At 31.0% G+C, this 16,563-nt stretch overlaps 7 protein-coding genes across 7 annotated transcripts; 4 read left to right on the forward strand and 3 right to left on the reverse strand.

Moving 5' to 3' along the window:
* Nucleotides 1–3,512: 3,512 nt before the first annotated feature.
* Nucleotides 3,513–5,787, forward strand: BX663DRAFT_519155 (uncharacterized protein). Its single transcript, XM_051528962.1, has 3 exons — nucleotides 3,513–3,658; nucleotides 3,743–4,081; nucleotides 4,158–5,787. Exons 1-3 carry the CDS (start codon nucleotides 3,602–3,604, stop codon nucleotides 5,661–5,663), a joined length of 1,902 nt encoding a protein of 633 aa, XP_051379954.1. The 5' UTR covers nucleotides 3,513–3,601; the 3' UTR covers nucleotides 5,664–5,787.
* Nucleotides 5,688–6,315, forward strand: BX663DRAFT_519156 (uncharacterized protein). Its single transcript, XM_051528963.1, has 2 exons — nucleotides 5,688–5,712; nucleotides 5,879–6,315. Exon 2 carries the CDS (start codon nucleotides 5,884–5,886, stop codon nucleotides 6,121–6,123), a length of 240 nt encoding a protein of 79 aa, XP_051379955.1. The 5' UTR covers nucleotides 5,688–5,712; nucleotides 5,879–5,883; the 3' UTR covers nucleotides 6,124–6,315.
* A 3,185-nt stretch (nucleotides 6,316–9,500) lies between these two features.
* BX663DRAFT_519159 (ML domain-containing protein) lies at nucleotides 9,501–10,394 on the reverse strand. The gene is made up of 4 exons (XM_051528964.1): nucleotides 10,190–10,394; nucleotides 9,830–10,080; nucleotides 9,733–9,771; nucleotides 9,501–9,675 (listed from the first exon to the last, which is right to left on the reverse strand). Exons 1-4 carry the CDS (start codon nucleotides 10,347–10,349, stop codon nucleotides 9,562–9,564), a joined length of 564 nt encoding a protein of 187 aa, XP_051379956.1. The 5' UTR covers nucleotides 10,350–10,394; the 3' UTR covers nucleotides 9,501–9,561.
* Nucleotides 10,395–13,038: 2,644 nt separating this feature from the next.
* BX663DRAFT_415704 (uncharacterized protein) lies at nucleotides 13,039–13,194 on the reverse strand (the record flags this gene model as incomplete). The annotated part of the gene is made up of 1 exon (XM_051522345.1): nucleotides 13,039–13,194. A coding segment is annotated over one exon (156 nt), but the record flags the coding sequence as incomplete, so codon positions are not given.
* Nucleotides 13,195–13,298: 104 nt separating this feature from the next.
* Nucleotides 13,299–14,213, forward strand: BX663DRAFT_519164 (uncharacterized protein; the record flags this gene model as incomplete). Its single annotated transcript, XM_051528965.1, is given in 3 exon segments — nucleotides 13,299–13,720; nucleotides 13,740–13,966; nucleotides 14,062–14,213. Coding segments are annotated over 2 exon segments (502 nt in total), but the record flags the coding sequence as incomplete, so codon positions are not given.
* Nucleotides 14,214–14,269: 56 nt separating this feature from the next.
* BX663DRAFT_519173 (uncharacterized protein) lies at nucleotides 14,270–14,652 on the forward strand (the record flags this gene model as incomplete). Its single annotated transcript, XM_051528966.1, has 1 exon — nucleotides 14,270–14,652. A coding segment is annotated over one exon (172 nt), but the record flags the coding sequence as incomplete, so codon positions are not given.
* A 1,228-nt stretch (nucleotides 14,653–15,880) lies between these two features.
* Nucleotides 15,881–16,078, reverse strand: BX663DRAFT_413217 (uncharacterized protein; the record flags this gene model as incomplete). The annotated part of the gene is made up of 1 exon (XM_051522316.1): nucleotides 15,881–16,078. A coding segment is annotated over one exon (198 nt), but the record flags the coding sequence as incomplete, so codon positions are not given.
* Between the last annotated feature and the right edge of the window lie 485 nt (nucleotides 16,079–16,563).

Raw genomic sequence — 16,563 nt, forward strand, 5'->3', positions numbered from 1 at the left:
TATTGCATCGTTCTTGCATAAAAGATATTTAGCTCATATGTTGGTATTGCTTTTATGAAAGAGTAGATGAAACTACCGAAGATTGTACATAAACAAATATCCCGAGTTTGCTCTAACTGTTTATGCTAAGGAGCTGTAAACTTTAAAGATAGCTTAGGCATACTCCAGTTTGAGGTTGTACCGCATGCTTATACAGTTATGTCAATAGTAATTTGGAAGAACCAGACTCATTGATACCGGTACTTTTGAGAACTTATATAATGGTATGAGCATTTGTTATAATTTGCTGAATAAGACACTTGACACTAAGGTCCATCATTTTTTGTTCTGAATCCAAAGATAGATCTTAACGAATTATTAAGAAAGGAATATAAAGTTCATTTGGCGCATAAGAAAAAAATCTTCAATGTTGCTACCCTGATGTTGTATTCACGTATGTACTTCTGCTGTTAGTCTGTTGTTTCATAAAATGAAATTGTGAATGTTAATTCACCGTTGAAGTAGTGTGTTTCCGGAATTATGATTATGATCCTCAATAAATAAACTCATACTAGCATCAAATCATTATAAAAAAAATTGATGTCAGTTCGTGACGGGTCCATCATTACAATCATATCCTGTAAGAACTATGTTTTAAAGCAGATAAGCATCAGTAGGAACTTGTCAGCTGAGTCAATAATGTCTTCAACAGAGTTATTCGAGTAGCGATTGCATCAGTAATAAATCTAGAAGAATACCAGCTACTTTAGCTTCCTATATGGTTCCTCTATAGCTCTTTAGAGATAGTAGTTTACATTGTTTTCAAAACTAGCCATTATTTATATAGACTAGCGTGGAATAAAATCAGAGTAAAAGTTGACCATGGTTGTTGTATTTAACTTTATTTCCACAATATATCGAATTAGGTTATACATATTTGAATGCACAAATATTTTTATAATTTAAAGAAATATTTATTCACAACAATAATAGCTGAATAATAGATATTATTTCAATTACTTAACCTTAAGATCATAAACAGCAGCATTTTAATTGGATAGATTTATATCTATAAGTATATTATGCTAACAATGAAAATCATTTCTAACCGTGTTTTTATTTTTGATGTTAATAATGGATCTTGGTGAGATTCATTTCATACTTCTAGGCTTACAATTTTGATTTATATGTCAAAATATCACAAGTATTATTTCTGCATCCTGCTAATTCAACAAACTCGAACTGCATATTGATGATCCAAAGTTTATTGCAAGTGTAATTATTCACATAACTTAAGAATGGATTCGAAACTCCCAATACTGTTCAAGGAGTTTCAATTGATGCCGTAGTATGTACTTTTATATAAAATACACCTCTTAAATACGCATTCTCACGTATTTGTATTTCAGCAGAGGATGATAGATCGAAATTTTAAAATTATCAATCTAATGATTAATATTACTAAAAAATACTAAATCGTCTTCCTTCTCCTTAACTCTAGACACATCTTATCAAATGATTTATCACACTCATCAATCTCAGCATCATCATTATCATCTTAAGATTAGCAAGCCAAAGAGAGAGATAAGAATTATTCAAAAAATTACTACTGTTTTTGATAAAAATGAAAAGTATTTGATTTACTTCTGGGAGAATATTGCCTTTCTTCAAGATAATGAAACTTTCATATATATGTATATATATATTCCAATAAAGAATGCTATAGTAAAAGGAGCACTTTTAATATAGAAAAGCTCTAAAACTGTTTACTCAACTCTCTTATAATGCTCTCAACAAAGAGTTGAAGATCATTATAAATCCAATTTTTTTTATGTTTAAAAGTAATGGAACATTCGAGACATTATTGTTTTTAGATTATTTGTAAGGTACCTCTAAGGTGCCTTCATAAAATTTCCACAGTATCCTCTTCGAACTTGGTGATATTCTATTTTTCCAGACAACTTTTAAACATTTCATTTATGATCTTGTCTCTTTGCCTATCAGTGTACCTGATGTATATAAAGAACACAGATTTTGGGTTTTTAGTGCTTGTTTTTCTAGTTTCTTTTTCTTTTTTTCTTTTCCTTTTATATATATATATATAACAGTTTTCTCGGCATACTTACGATCCAAATTAGCCTGCTAGTTAGATTGTTATTGTTTTAAGAGTAACTTCTGGATCTGTAAACTCCATCAAGACATTCTCCATTAAATTAAAAGATTTGTACTTTTTCTGCTGAAAATACTGTCCTATTCACCTTCATAAAACACACATATATACACATATATATTGTTTATGAAGAGCTGGAAATCATAACCACTGCAAGAAATTCACTAAAGATAAATCAAAAAAGAAAGGACATTATTCTTGAGTGACTAGTAGTTAAAGAAATGGATTTTCGGAAGAACTATATTTCTCTTGATGAGGCTCGATTTTTTTTACGTATATTATGTATTTAAGGCTGGTACAAGATAGTGAAGCCTACTAAGACCGTTATAACAACATATAAATATACTTCTATTAACATTTTGAGTGTTACCATTTCAAACACTTATGCTATTAATATTTTTTTTTTTTGAGAAAACCTTATTTTAGTTACCGCTAATAGAAAGATTATATGTAAAAAAAACTACAAGGATTAGAGCTATAACTGTGCAGTATCTTGCCTTTTTTTTTTTTTTAAGTAATACCATAGATAGACTTGATAAGAATGGCATAAAAGAATATTATCTTATAATGGACAATGCTGCATCTATACTTAAACCTGAAACTATAAGAAGCTTGATTGAGATCAGAGACAATAGATACACTGGTCTACCACTGATACCACCGTATTCTTTTTTTCTCGAATCTAATCTACTTATCCTGGTCAAAGATCAAATATAAGCTTAAGATAAGACCTTTTGATACAAGTAATACTCTTGTTTAAGCGTAAGTCCAAAAATATTACTAGTGGTGGATCAAGCATTCCGCAAACGTTTCTTTTTAGCAAATATTTAGATATTGAAAGAAACTTGTAGCTAACCTGCTTTCACAATTTATTGCTTAGCTTTTCTTATTTTTAACTTTGGAGTTTCTCATTTTATTCTGAGCTGAATTTCCATTCTTATTTAGACCATTTTTTTTTAAAAAAAAAAAAAAAAAAAAAAAAAAAAAAAAAAAAAAAAAAATTATAATAAATTAGAAAAGAAAAGACGGTTCTACTTGATGAATTCGGATCAAGTATCATTTTATCATATGTTACACCTGATCTTTTGTGTTGTTAAATAAAATACATGCAACACTAATTCTTACATTTGAAACAAATAATTAGAAAGCTTAAATTACCATATCCGGATTATTGCCTGCATAATAAATAACAGTGGCTGTGTTTTAAGATAAGCCAACAAAATGGGGGAGATGTAATTAATTTTTTTTTTTATGTTTTTAAATATACCAAATTAAGGTAAAAAACAGTAATTTTTTTTTTTTTTTTTTCACTGTGCTCGGTCACTCCCTAAAATTTCATTTCATTATTTTCTTTTTTTTTCTTTTTTTTTTTTAAAAAAAAATATATTTATTTATATATTCTTTTTTGTATATATTTTATTTTATTTTTTACCTTCAAATAATCATCTCGAAATGCTTATTTTAAGACATAATACTTTACCATCTGAGGATCTTTTTGTCATTGAACGGGTAAGATTTATTCATTTTTTTTCTTTTTTTTTGTAATGATCAAGTTCTAATATACATACATGCATATATATTTATTAACATTAGCGCATGATCAAAGTTGCAGATCCGAAATATAATGTCAAAGATCTTACTCATTTTGTAGTATTGGATAAATCTCGAGCCGAACTTTATGGTTATCTTCTTGGATTTATGGAACGACTTGGTTTATGCGAATCGATTGGTGTCACACCATCAGAATTTCTCGATTTTTTAATAGACATTGATCATGGTTATTTACCTAACGCGTATCATTCTTTCTATCATGCAGTAGATGTAGCGATTGTATTATATCAAATGGTTTGTGGTTATGGTGTAGCCAATTATATATCTAGAGTTGATATTGCTGCATTATTAATTGCTGGTTTATGTCATGATATTGGACATGTAAATATATATAATACAAAGCTAATTATTATGAATATTAATATTATTTTTTTTTTTTGGTCTCTCATTATATTAGCCGGGAAAAAATAATAATTATCAAGTAAATCTAAAAACAGATTTAGCTATTCGATATAGCAATAAATCTGTTTTAGAAAGTTATTCATGTACACTTACAATGGATCTATTAACAAAACATAAATTATTTAAAAGACTAGAAGATGCAAGCTCTAATTTGGGTCTTCCTACTTCGGAATCTGAAATGAGAACAATGATTATTAAGATGATTTTAGCAACTGATATGATATTTCATTATGAATTGCAAGAAAATCTCGCTAATATTTTAGAGATTATATCAGAAGAAAACTTAAGAAAAGAAGAATTATTAAAGCCACACCCATCTTCTATGCATAAACCAGTTCTACCATCTACAACAGAAGAAAATGAAGACGAAGACGAAGAAGACGAAGAAGATAAAGAAGAAAGAATAGAAGAAAAGTCAGTAAAGGATTCATCAGATCAGGAAGATGATCATACTGAATCCACACCAATGTTAAGTTCAGAAGAAGAATATATTCGGTTAAAAGATATATTCTCAAATCAGGGAGCGAAAAGTGCAATATCTTATTTTAGAAGAAAATCCTATTTTGAAGAAGATATGATTCCTTTAAATTTAAAAACGATACCAGTATTCCCTGCAAGTCCAGAAGAACTAAATGACGATGATAATGATTATATGATAGATAAGAATAATAAAAAGATGTCATTAGAGGTCCTTCATTCATCAGGTATTGACCTTATAACAAGTACAATAACAGAGAATGGAGTTGAAAAGATTGTATATATACCACCGAACTATATAATGGAACCTCAACAAAGATTAATTTTATGTCAAATTGTATTGCATGCAGCAGATATCAGTAATGCGCTTAGACCATGGCCTATTTGTCTAAGTTGGTCTAATTTAGTATGTGAGGAGTTCTTTCTTCAAGGGGATGCTGAGAAAGAACATGGTTTAGAAGTATCACCTAATATGGATCGAAGTCAAGTGAGCCAAACAACGATTGGTTTACAATTTGGTGACTTTGTCGTTAGCCCTTATTTTGAAATTTTTGCTGCGTTATTCCCTAAAGCAGATGAACTGTTAAAGACACTAGTCGAGAATCGAACACAATGGATCAAATTAGAAGAAGAAATAAAGGATAAGAAAGATAGAGAAGAGAAAGAAGGAAATCAAAGATTACCCTCCAGCATGTTACCTGATAGACCTATCATTAATCCTTCCGGTAGAAGAGTTAGTGTAGCAGCTGGTATGGTCATTATTCCTGATGAATTAGAAGAACGTACAGTGGGTTCTGGAAAATATAAACGAAAATATTGGGGTGTAAGAAGTGTTAGTCATAGTGATATTTCTTCAATCCGTAAAGATCAACAGCATCGCGACCGATCAGAAGTTATTCGTAGAAGAAAGAGTGAAGAACCTAATCTTATCATAACACGCAAATTACGATATGCTCCAATGTCACCAAGAAGATCAAGCCGAGAAAAAAAATCATCTACTTTACCAGTAATTAGCCAAAAATGATGTATACGTAATAAAGAGTCTATTCCATGCTTATTATAATATATTGAATGTAAATACAATCCTTTTATTTTTTTTTCTAAGAATGAATAAATAATGCATATTATTAATATAATGCTACAACCCATTATAACAATATATGTGATAAAGAAACCTCCTAACCAGTATAATATATATATATATATATATTTATACATTTATTTATTCTTCTTGGTTAGTCTAAATGATTAAAGATATAACTTCTCTGTTTACTTTAACAGCTTATAATTATGTGCTCTCTGTCATTTTTACACCAGTGCTACAAGTAATCAACCTCACTGCAACTTATGTGTCATTGATTGCAGAGCTTGTAGTTTTTAATGAGCCAACTAAAGCCTTATATATCATATATAAAACTTTTTTCTCTTACAGATGTATATATTGCTTCTTGCATTCAATTAATCATTGTAGCAATTTGTTCTGATTTTAATGGCACTGGTTTCCAAGATAAAGATACATCAGAGATACCATTCTCATATTTAGTGTCTGATTCCTTCCACTCTAATGTATTAACCACTATCCATATGCAGCCAGATGTAGAATCCCTATCATCAGTTGTACCAACAGAAGAAGAAAAGGAAAAAGTATCAAGTCAATTATTATTCGTTATTGAAACCACATTAAAAGAGAAGAATGCTGCTGAAGGGCTTTTTGTTTCGATTTATTTTTTAAATGCTGTTGTTGCTTTAACACATTATTTTTACTACTCATTTTTACAAATGATTTATTTAGCATATTGGGTTTTATTAATAATTCATTTCTATCTTCGTCACTTTTATCAACGTTTGTACAAACTTTATTATTCTCTATTGTCTTCCTTTTATTGTTATTAACTGTATTATCATTTGACAGTCGCTTGCTGTTGTCAGTAGTTTCCAAATCTTAATAATACACATGTAGAATCTGCAACTATGTCTAGATTAAATTCAAATATTTCAGTTGTTAACAAGACATCATCATCTTCTTCTTCAAATAGCTCTCCTCTTCAAATCAAGTCACATGATCGTCCTAAACCAATAGACAACAATTTGAACCCAACATCATACACCTTTTTCAGAAAGTATTCGTACACTTTAAAAAAAACATACACCCTCATTCATATAACATTGCACATACCATGATCACTATATATATATTCATTATTTTAATGTTAAAATATAGTAAAATTTTTTTATTTCTTATTATTATTATCACGATGGTTGTTTTGTAATGAGAGTAATTCTTTTCTCCTGTCATCACCTAGAAAGCTTCATTATTATTAATAGCATCAACTGATGTTTATTTTTAGTGATCAATAAAAATAAAGTAAAATAGACAAGTAAAGAGAGCTATGAAGACTTCCAATTGATAATGATATGAAGTACGGTTTTCTTCTGGAGGTGTAAATAAGGTTATTATGAGGCTTAAGTCTATCTTAGGGCTTTGTAAAGATGATTCTTTACTAGTTAAATCAAAACGACAGTGTTATAGGATATGACTGGAAGTGTTGTGATCTGGTCTCATATCACCATATAATTGTATAGAATAAAAATACCCTTTTAGACAATAGTTAAGCTCTCTTGTCAAGAACGAGATCTAAGGTCAATCTCAAATTGGCAAACAAGACAGGTTTACGATGGTTTGGTTTAGTAAACTAAAAATATACTCGTTGACAGGATGGGTAAAGTACTGGAATACTTTTAATTGGATATATGTAAATGCAACCTTAAAACACACAAGGATAAACAGGGACACGCAATAATAGATACATTTACTATGCTAGATGTAAGGGACAACTCGATTCTTATTTATGATAAACAATAATAAATAGGTACAGAAAGACCAAGTTTTTTTATCGACTAAATATTAAGCTAAAATTAACTAACGAAGAAAACTGGGGGATATAGGAAAATTTGCAGCCTTTTTATACTTTTTCAGCGCTCATGTCATAGTTGAGCATTTAGTGTGAGAAGAAGACACTAAATGAAACGTTCCGCTCAGAAGCCATTAGTTTGGAATTTGACTATTTCGCCATTCCTCTATTTCATTTCAGTTTATACTATAACGGCTATTTTTTTTTTTATTTGAAAATGGACAAGGCAAAGTTTTTGGTGAGCAAGGAAATGAGGCTCATGTTTACAAAATAAAAGTTGACAATGAACAATATCCCTTAGACTAATTGACAACCTACGATCAGTACATAGATCTCAAACTACTTGAAAAATTAAATAAAATTATAAATTGAAGAACGAGAAGAAGAGATAACTAGCTGAGAAACTCTGGAAACCCCGTATAGCATCGAAAGAATATTGTAGATATAATGACTCAGATAAAAATGCATTCATTTATTATCTATATGAGGAAGGTCTAAGCTTACGCAAGGCAGCTGCGAAGCTTAGAGTACCAGCATGAACAGCACAAGGTTGGAAAAACAAATTTGAAGATGGAGATGATGTTTTTGAAAGAAAAGAAGGAAGCGGTGGACCAAAATGCAGATCAGCAATTTTAAAAGAAGATTATCAAAAGCATTTGATCGAATTGATTGATGATAATCCCTCTCTAGTCTTAGATCAAATGATGGAAAGTCTTGCTTCTCAATTTAAAGATCTTGAATTTCCTAAAATGACACTGTATAATTTTGTCACGAAAAAGTGCAAAATAAGATAAAGCATGCCTAGTTTCATTCACTCGAAAGAAATAGTTTTGGAGAAGCTTCAAGAGAGAAAAGAATGGGTCCAGCGCTGGCGGCAAACAGATATGGATTATATACTACATCTTTATAGATTAACCTGGGTTCAATATAAATATGAACCGCTCAATAGCTTAGAGTTAAGAAGGGTGAGCGTGCTATTTTAACTGTTCGGAAAACCAAAGCAAGCAATTTCACCATTTTGGAGACTATTGCTTCGTATGGGGCTTTAAATATTAGCGTAAGACGTCCAAAAAAAGAATTGAGTCGTCTAGAAAGAGAAAAGTTGGAGAAATTACTGCACCAGGTGCCAGTAGAGGTAAAAAGGGGGTACTGTCACTGGTTATTACTTTAATTTTGTGGCTGCAACTTTGGATGTACTTGATTGTTAAAAACAATTGAAAAGGCACCATATTGTTAAGGAAAATGCCCTCATTTATACTCATCTCGATATCCAGAAATATATTGAGCAAAGAGGATATGAGTGCATTTATCTTCCTCCATATTCTCCCGAGCTTAATCCTAATGAACAATTTTGGTCAGTATGCAAGAGTAAACTAAAAAGAGAGAAGCTTTTGAAAGAAGAAACACTGGCATCTAGAATTGCTGAAGCCTGTTATAACATCTACTTGAATGATTTGGAAGGTTTTTGCCAATACTCTATATCAAAATTCCAAGATTGTGTAGATGGGCTACCATTGTAATCTCTTTGTACAAAACTTCTGTTCGACTTTTTTTTTTAAGTATACAAAATTTCTTTAATAAAGTAAACAAAAAATTTATTCCACTAGTGTAAGAATCTTTTTTTTTTTTTTTTTTTGAAGTGTCTGAATTCTTTCTGAAAGAGGTATATAAAATCTTGTCTGAAGTAATTGATAATATGCTTAGTCATCTTCTTAATAATGACAAAGTTGCTAATGTGACCTTATCATTGGTGGATGCCTTTTTTCAAGAGTCTTCATTAATTTATGTTGAACCCCTTTCTGGTTTTATGAATATTAAGAACAAAGAAATCATCTCATACATTTACAATCAAAAAGTCTGCTTAAAGACTTGGTGAAAAACTATTTTCTCTCTAGTTATGATATTAATTTCTACATTATTTATATATGCATATATATAATTCTATATGATGTGTATAAACTGGATAAAATGTGCTTTTTATTACATTGAACTTTACTAAGTAAATAAAATTTAATAGCTAATCTGCCAAAGTTTTCTACGTCTGCGAAAGTCAATAGATATCCGTAGACATGCCAAATCTTCATCATTTGACGTATATGCATTTATGAGAACACTAAATTTTCCCTATTGTTGAAACAAATACATAAATTAACTTTTGAAACACACTTTTAAAAGACTTACTCTAGGGATTTCCTTGGGTAATGTGATTTTTTGAGTAACCTTTATTGATTTGAACAAGTTAATATTCTATTCTTTCAACATTTATGGTAATACTTACAGTTAGGTATCCATCTTGAATAGGGCATTGTAGTTCTACCTTGTCTTTATTATCCTCCAATTCCTTACAAATATCAAAAGATTTGTGCAATAATCTAATTGCTCCTAATTTAACTGCCACATCAGCCATAGCTCCAGGTAAAACAGGTGTACTTAAAGTTCCATTAGCTTGAATGATTACGTCACCTCCTGGAACAACAAGATCAGGCTTTATATCAATATGATCAATTTCTAGCACAAATGAGGAGTCACCTTAAAAAAAAAAAAAAAAAAAAAAAAAAAAAAAAAAAAAAAAAGGAGAGAGAGAGAGAGATATGATTAAAATACGTGTATCCTTTTAATATCGATATATATACTTTACTACAATCGTTAATTTCTACATTTTTGTTATCAATAGTTATATATTGAGAAAGAGAATTTGGCCAATAAACTTGCCTAGCTGATACTCTAATGATATACAATGTCAATAAAATAGCAAGAAAGGTAAGCCTTCTCCATGTTGTCATTATATATGCCATCATTATAAAATAAATGAAGGATTACAATAATGATAAGAGAAAAAAAAGAAGAAGAAGAAGAGGGTTTGCTTATGAGAATATTTAAATACTTTTACTTATTTTATTTTTTGTTTTGATCATGCGTATTACGTCAAATAGTTCCAAGTGATACAGGTTTTCTTATTGCAATTCTTCTTTAAACGAATATAGCTTTACACTACATCTATTTGTTATTATTATTTAAAACTTCAAAGGAGAAAACAACATTTTATAGCCATTTAGGTAACAATATAGTAGTAGCATCTTCTATTAATAAAAAAAAATAAGATAAAAGGCTTTTTTTTTTCTTTTTATTATACAGTGCTTTGCATTTAAAAAAAAACAAAAATTAGCAAGTATATATATTTTGTATATCTATCTGAATGTTTGTGTATACTATATAGTACAGCTTTTTTGTTGAGTAGTAAAATGATTTTATTAAGATGAAGAACGAGTCCAGCCTTTATAGTTCTTCATTAGAGTCAAACAATTCATTCATGAAGTTTTTTCGTACCGTTCTGCAGTCATTGTAATTCTTTAATCGATTATTTAGGTTCTGTAGCGTCTATTTTAACTTTCCTAATTATAGCGTCAGTGGGTTGTTTATTAACGATAATGATGTTTATAACAACGATATAAGTTATAACTACTATATTCTATGGCCAATTCTGAACTCGTCATCAAAATCAATTCAGAAGACTAAGTTTTCATTGAGTGAAAAGAGATTAGAAGCTGTATCCCAGGATCTATAATGACAATCGGCATTTCTATAATACTAATGGTATTCATTTCAAATATAGATAGCGAGATCGAAATAGCATTCTTGGAAACAACAGGCCCCTTACTTTAACAAAATGATCCAAAGGAAACTCAAAATTAAATCAAGGCTGGATACAGCCTTTTCGCCATGCTGCATGTCATCGTGCGAAAGTTCCACTATGGCGATATTGAAAAAAAAATGGCTCTTTTTTTGTTCAGGCGATACGTTTGTATCTTCTCTTTTTCTTTAAAAACATATCCGTTAACGTTTTATTTTATGGTGTTTTTTCAGCAACAGAGATTAGGATTTGGAGAGTATTTATGCCGGCAAGCAAAATTTATGTGACCAATTGTATTGGTTCAGTCAAAGTGCCAACAGAATCAAAAACGTCAGAGGAAAAATCGAGGAAGTTGATTGATCTATTTTGATTCTTCAGAGTAAGTTATACTTGATCCATATTTTGACATTTAATTTATCATTGATATCTTTTGTTAGCGACTAATCAAAGAATCATATCAATCCATCGATCAGCTACAAGGATCACGCATTGATAATTCTGAAGAAAAAGGCTAGGAAGTTGGCGGGTACGTAAAAGTAACAAGTTTGTGTGACAACTTCAAAATAAACACCCTATTCAAATTGCCACAGATTTACATCAAAAAATCAAGTCAAATGCAAATCAATAGCTTACCAATTAGGCTAGATAACAGTAGTAAAATAATTAGGGCATACCTATTGCTGGTTTTTCATTAAAATAACATAGTCTACTATATATGCTTAATACTTGGAATATTTTATAGTTATTTAATTAAAATATACATGTTAACTTGTAGACCAAGTAGGGATAAATGGACTTATTATATAACAAATATTTGTTATTTCGATACTGAAGTTAAAAAAAGATTTTCTATTATAATAAATACAATCATCTTCATTTATTATCTATCATCAAAACGAGTATTCTCAAATCAATTAAGAGTGGCGGAAGCTATACAGAAAGTAAGATAAATATTGCAGTAGCTGAAGCTAAATACAAAAGATATTGTTATGCAAAGGCGAGAAGGAAACTAAATTGTCACTACAAAATTGCAGATATTAAACAATTAGAAAAAATAGTTAACACGTTATAATGTTACAGGATTTTGAGTTTTTTTGTTTTTTTTTTAAGTCAAAAAAAAACATCAGATGTATGTAATAGACCATATTAATCCAATAACCACCGATCAGATTAACTGAAGAGTCAGTGTCGAGTCTGGAAAGACTCCAAGTTCAGAGGATTAAGCAAACGCGGGAGTTCCTATCTTCCAAAGTTCCTTGATAGGCTTGCCGGATTTGTCAGGGAGCAATGTATGCTTTCTCAAGTCATTGGTCATTGTAGGCTAAGAAAAAAAAATGCAAATGGAATCTTGCGTAATTTATATTACAGTCTGGGAAACTAGGTTGGGCCAATAAAAAAATAATTGGGTCATTCAAAAATTAAATTGGGACACGGATGTAGAATTGGGACATCCAAATGAAAATGAGACAGAGATGTGATTAAAGAGTAATTTAATTAAAGTAAAGGCTATTGCGCACGTAGTGACTATGAATACATTGTTTTGCCCTGGCCAGTTCTGAGTGTTATTTTGTATGAAAAAAAAAACCCCTTTTTGCAAGAAAAGAGGAAAATGTATAAAAGTAAAGAGAAACAGAATCAGTAAAAGAAATATTTGAACTACTACTACTACTACTATGATTGATTTAACCAATTCACCAGTTTAACACTAGAAATGATGAGTTCAGGAGGCGGTTTGTTGTGGAGAATATAGTCCAATTCGTGAAATATTCGGTATACTACCGGCTAATGAACGGACCAAATGCAGGAAACTTTGGGATGGCGGTTTTTTTTTTTTTTTTTTTTTTTTTTTTGTAAGTGAGCCTGTTCAAGACGAAGGAAAGCGGGTCAGGGATGGTGTGTGTCATTTGAAAGTGGCTATTCATGTCGAAGCAGTCAATAGCATGGTCCCAAGTAAGCCTTGAGTCTGAGTGGAAGACACGATGTTGTGGCTTGCCACCGAGGAGCCAACCAAGTTACCATCGAACATATTATTATTTTGGATCAGGAATAATTGTAAGTCGTGCGTCATGCTAACATTCAAAATAAAGACTGAGTCTGACTTTAACCGAGAAAAATGCCCTAAAAGTATAATTCAGACAGATCTAACAGCTTTGTCACTTTAGAACGTTTTCCATAAATGGTAGAATTTGTTGAAATTTGATACTTTATTAGTATGTGTAAATTCAAATTAAACAAATGATCTGTCAGAAATATTTGCAACAACATGCTCCAGCGCATTTTACCAGTCGACTGTAAAGAAGCTGATGTGGTTCTATTGCAAAAAATAACAAATAGTACAGTTGAATACAGATGCATATCTAGCGAAGACGTAGAAATTTTCCAATTGGGAGATGTTATGAAGAATGAAAACTTGGCTGATGTTTCTCTTTGCGGGCTGGATCCCAACCGACATCAGGTTTTTGCTGCTGCTTATGGGGAGGGTGATGAATCCCATCAAATCAGACGATGCTCTACTAAAGAGTATTTTACCTTAACAGGGTCTATAAGACACGCAAAGAGAGAAACAAAAAAAAATGACTCGAGAAAATATGGAGGATATACTTCTCAACATTCCTACAACCAAGACAGCTGTTCTTTCAAACTATTTGCAATACGTAATTTATATTTTCTTACATCTAAACAGAATACTAGCATTTAACAACTTCTCAACTGCTGAAAGTCTCTTTCACCTATACCAGGGAGTTCAAAGGGCCCGACAAGAAATGGCTAATGTCCTCATTAATGGTGGAAAAAAATACAATAAGGCCAAAAGAAAGAAGACAAAGAAGAAGAGGAAGAAGACAAAGAAGAAGAGGAAGAAGACAAAGAAGAGGAAGAAAAGAAAGAAAAGAAAGAAGAGGAGGCACAAAGAAGCGAAAAAAAAGATAAAGAAGTTCCCCAGCAGACAAAGTGAGTATACTAACATCAAAGCTGAGAGACAAACACTATATTCATCAACTATTATTTTAGGAACACCAAGAAGCTTTGGAAGCCCCAACCTTTCAAATACGACAAGAGTAAATTGCCTATTATAGCTTTCGAAAATGGCATGTTCGGAAAAGACGGTGTACATTTGAAGGGTCTCAGGGTGGGAGTGACAGGAGTTCTTTACAAACAACTCAAAATAAGACAGAAATCAGGAGAACTTTTACTTGCTTCTGTAGATGAGTTCAAGACTTCAAAGGTACAACAAAATTTACCAAAACTGGTCAAAGAATAATTTATTAATACTGTAAATATAGACCTGTCATGTATGTCTTCAAACATGCTTGACTGATGCTTACATTGGGTTGCACAATGTTCAAACTTGCCAAAGTTGCGGAATAATGTGGCAACGCAACGTTAATGCGTCGAAAAATATATTCAAAATCTCAAGACAAGTGATTGGTGGTCATGGGCGTCCACGGGAGTTCACGAGAGAACAATAGGTCTTGTTTTTTTTTAATATCGCCGTCTCGTACACGGTTTCTCTTGTTAAAGAGATTTAGATATTTACAGGTATGCTGCATCTATTTTTTTTTTTTTTTTCGTCCAGAAAAATCTAACATTTCGTCTTAATTTAACTTATTCTCCTCTGCCCCATTTTCGTATTTCTGTCCCAATTTAATTTTTGAATGATCCAATTATTTTTTTATTGGCCCAACCTAGTTTCCCAGACTGTAAAAGAGAATCATGATAAGTATGACTTATCACATTTTTGTCCAATCAAAGCCCAAAGTACAGCAAAGCGAGTGCGAATAAATACATAGTAACTCTAATTTAGCTCAAAACAACAATCATTTGCTAATAAACGGCCAATCATTCTCCAGTTAGCGCCATTTATTTTTTTATTTTTTTTCAAAACGGACAAAATTTACTAGCCGCACTATACAAAATAAATATGCTTGCTTATCCAGGTTCCTTAGATTACGTAATATACTTAAAGTATAAACATTGTAAATATTTGTGATAATTTCTCAAAAGAAACATTGATAAAGCTGAATAGATCAGCTCTAATTTATATTGAAAGAAAAAAAAATTTTTTTTTATTCATTTGAAAGGTTATATAGTTGTTTAAGAAATATACCATTCGTAATAGAGATAGTTAATAATATTATATATGTTAACCCTTTGCATTTGGAAATATTTGTCTATATCATCAATTTTATCATTTGATGGTGGAATATATTAAGCATCTCTTGTTGAAGAAAACGCTTTAAGGGTTCTTTTATGTTTAAATTTCTTTGCTTTTAATGCTGATCGCGAATCATCAGCAGCAGATGCTTTACGTTTCAGTGATTTTGATATTAAATAACTAGCGTCTATGAATTTTTGCTCATCTAACTGACGAGTAAAAGTGTAAACCGTTTGTAGATCTGATCGCCTAGCTTCAGGTATTTGTTTAAGGCTAATTAATAGCTCGTTACGTAAAATAGTAGGCAATGCATTCTGAAATAATATAACTAACAAATCAGGATCCATTGGATGAGAACGTTGTATTAAATTATTGAATCTTTCTATAAATTGATCAATTGTTTCTGACGTATGTTTTGTAATGTTTAATAATAAGTTTGTAGCATGCTCATGTTCATTTTTCTTAGGTACATCAAAGCGTTTCTTAAAAGCTCTCATAAAATCCCGCCATAAAGGTTCTCCATCAAAAGGAGAAAATGCAATGTATTCGTTATACCACATTTTTTGTTCTCCACTTAAACACATTGGCATCAGACGAAACCAGTTTTTATCAAGATCTAGGCTATATGTTCTCAATACTTTCTCAAAGTTTTGTAAGCAGATATCCACAGTTGGAAATATAGGTTTTGAAGAATCACGAACATAACCTTTCCATTGGAAAAAGGGAAGATCAACAGGAGTAATAAAAGTAGGAGCAGCCAGGGGATCATTAGAAGGCATAGGTATTCGATTATACAAGTCCATAAGACGATTCAGAAGCGTTGACTGTTGCAAGGCTTGAAGCATCTCCCTTGAGCACTCATCACGTCTATCAGAAATACGTTGTTGTTCGGCAAATGATAAATTTGTTAAAGCAAGGAACCAGCTATGTGCAGAATATGTTTCCCGTGTTTTCATTTCAGCAATCCATTCTGCTCTCGCTGCCTTTCTAATGGTTAAGATAATTTTGTCATATGAACTTTGATTACAGCTGACGCTATTTGGTATATATTTGCTTTCAACATCAGTTAAGCTATTAGAGTCACCAATAATAGCATTAACTAAAGTAGATTGATTATGTTTGTCATCAATAGACGTAAAGTTAGCTTTTGTTGAATTCGGTATAGCTAATGACGAAGACTTTGTAACAGTATTGCCAGTCATTTTCGTTTAGTGAAATATAGAAGCTA

Source organism: Cokeromyces recurvatus, assembly GCF_025118155.1.
Source record: "Cokeromyces recurvatus strain NRRL 2243 chromosome Unknown BX663scaffold_26, whole genome shotgun sequence".
In the NCBI taxonomy this organism is placed as follows: Eukaryota; Fungi; Mucoromycota; class Mucoromycetes; order Mucorales; family Mucoraceae; genus Cokeromyces; species Cokeromyces recurvatus.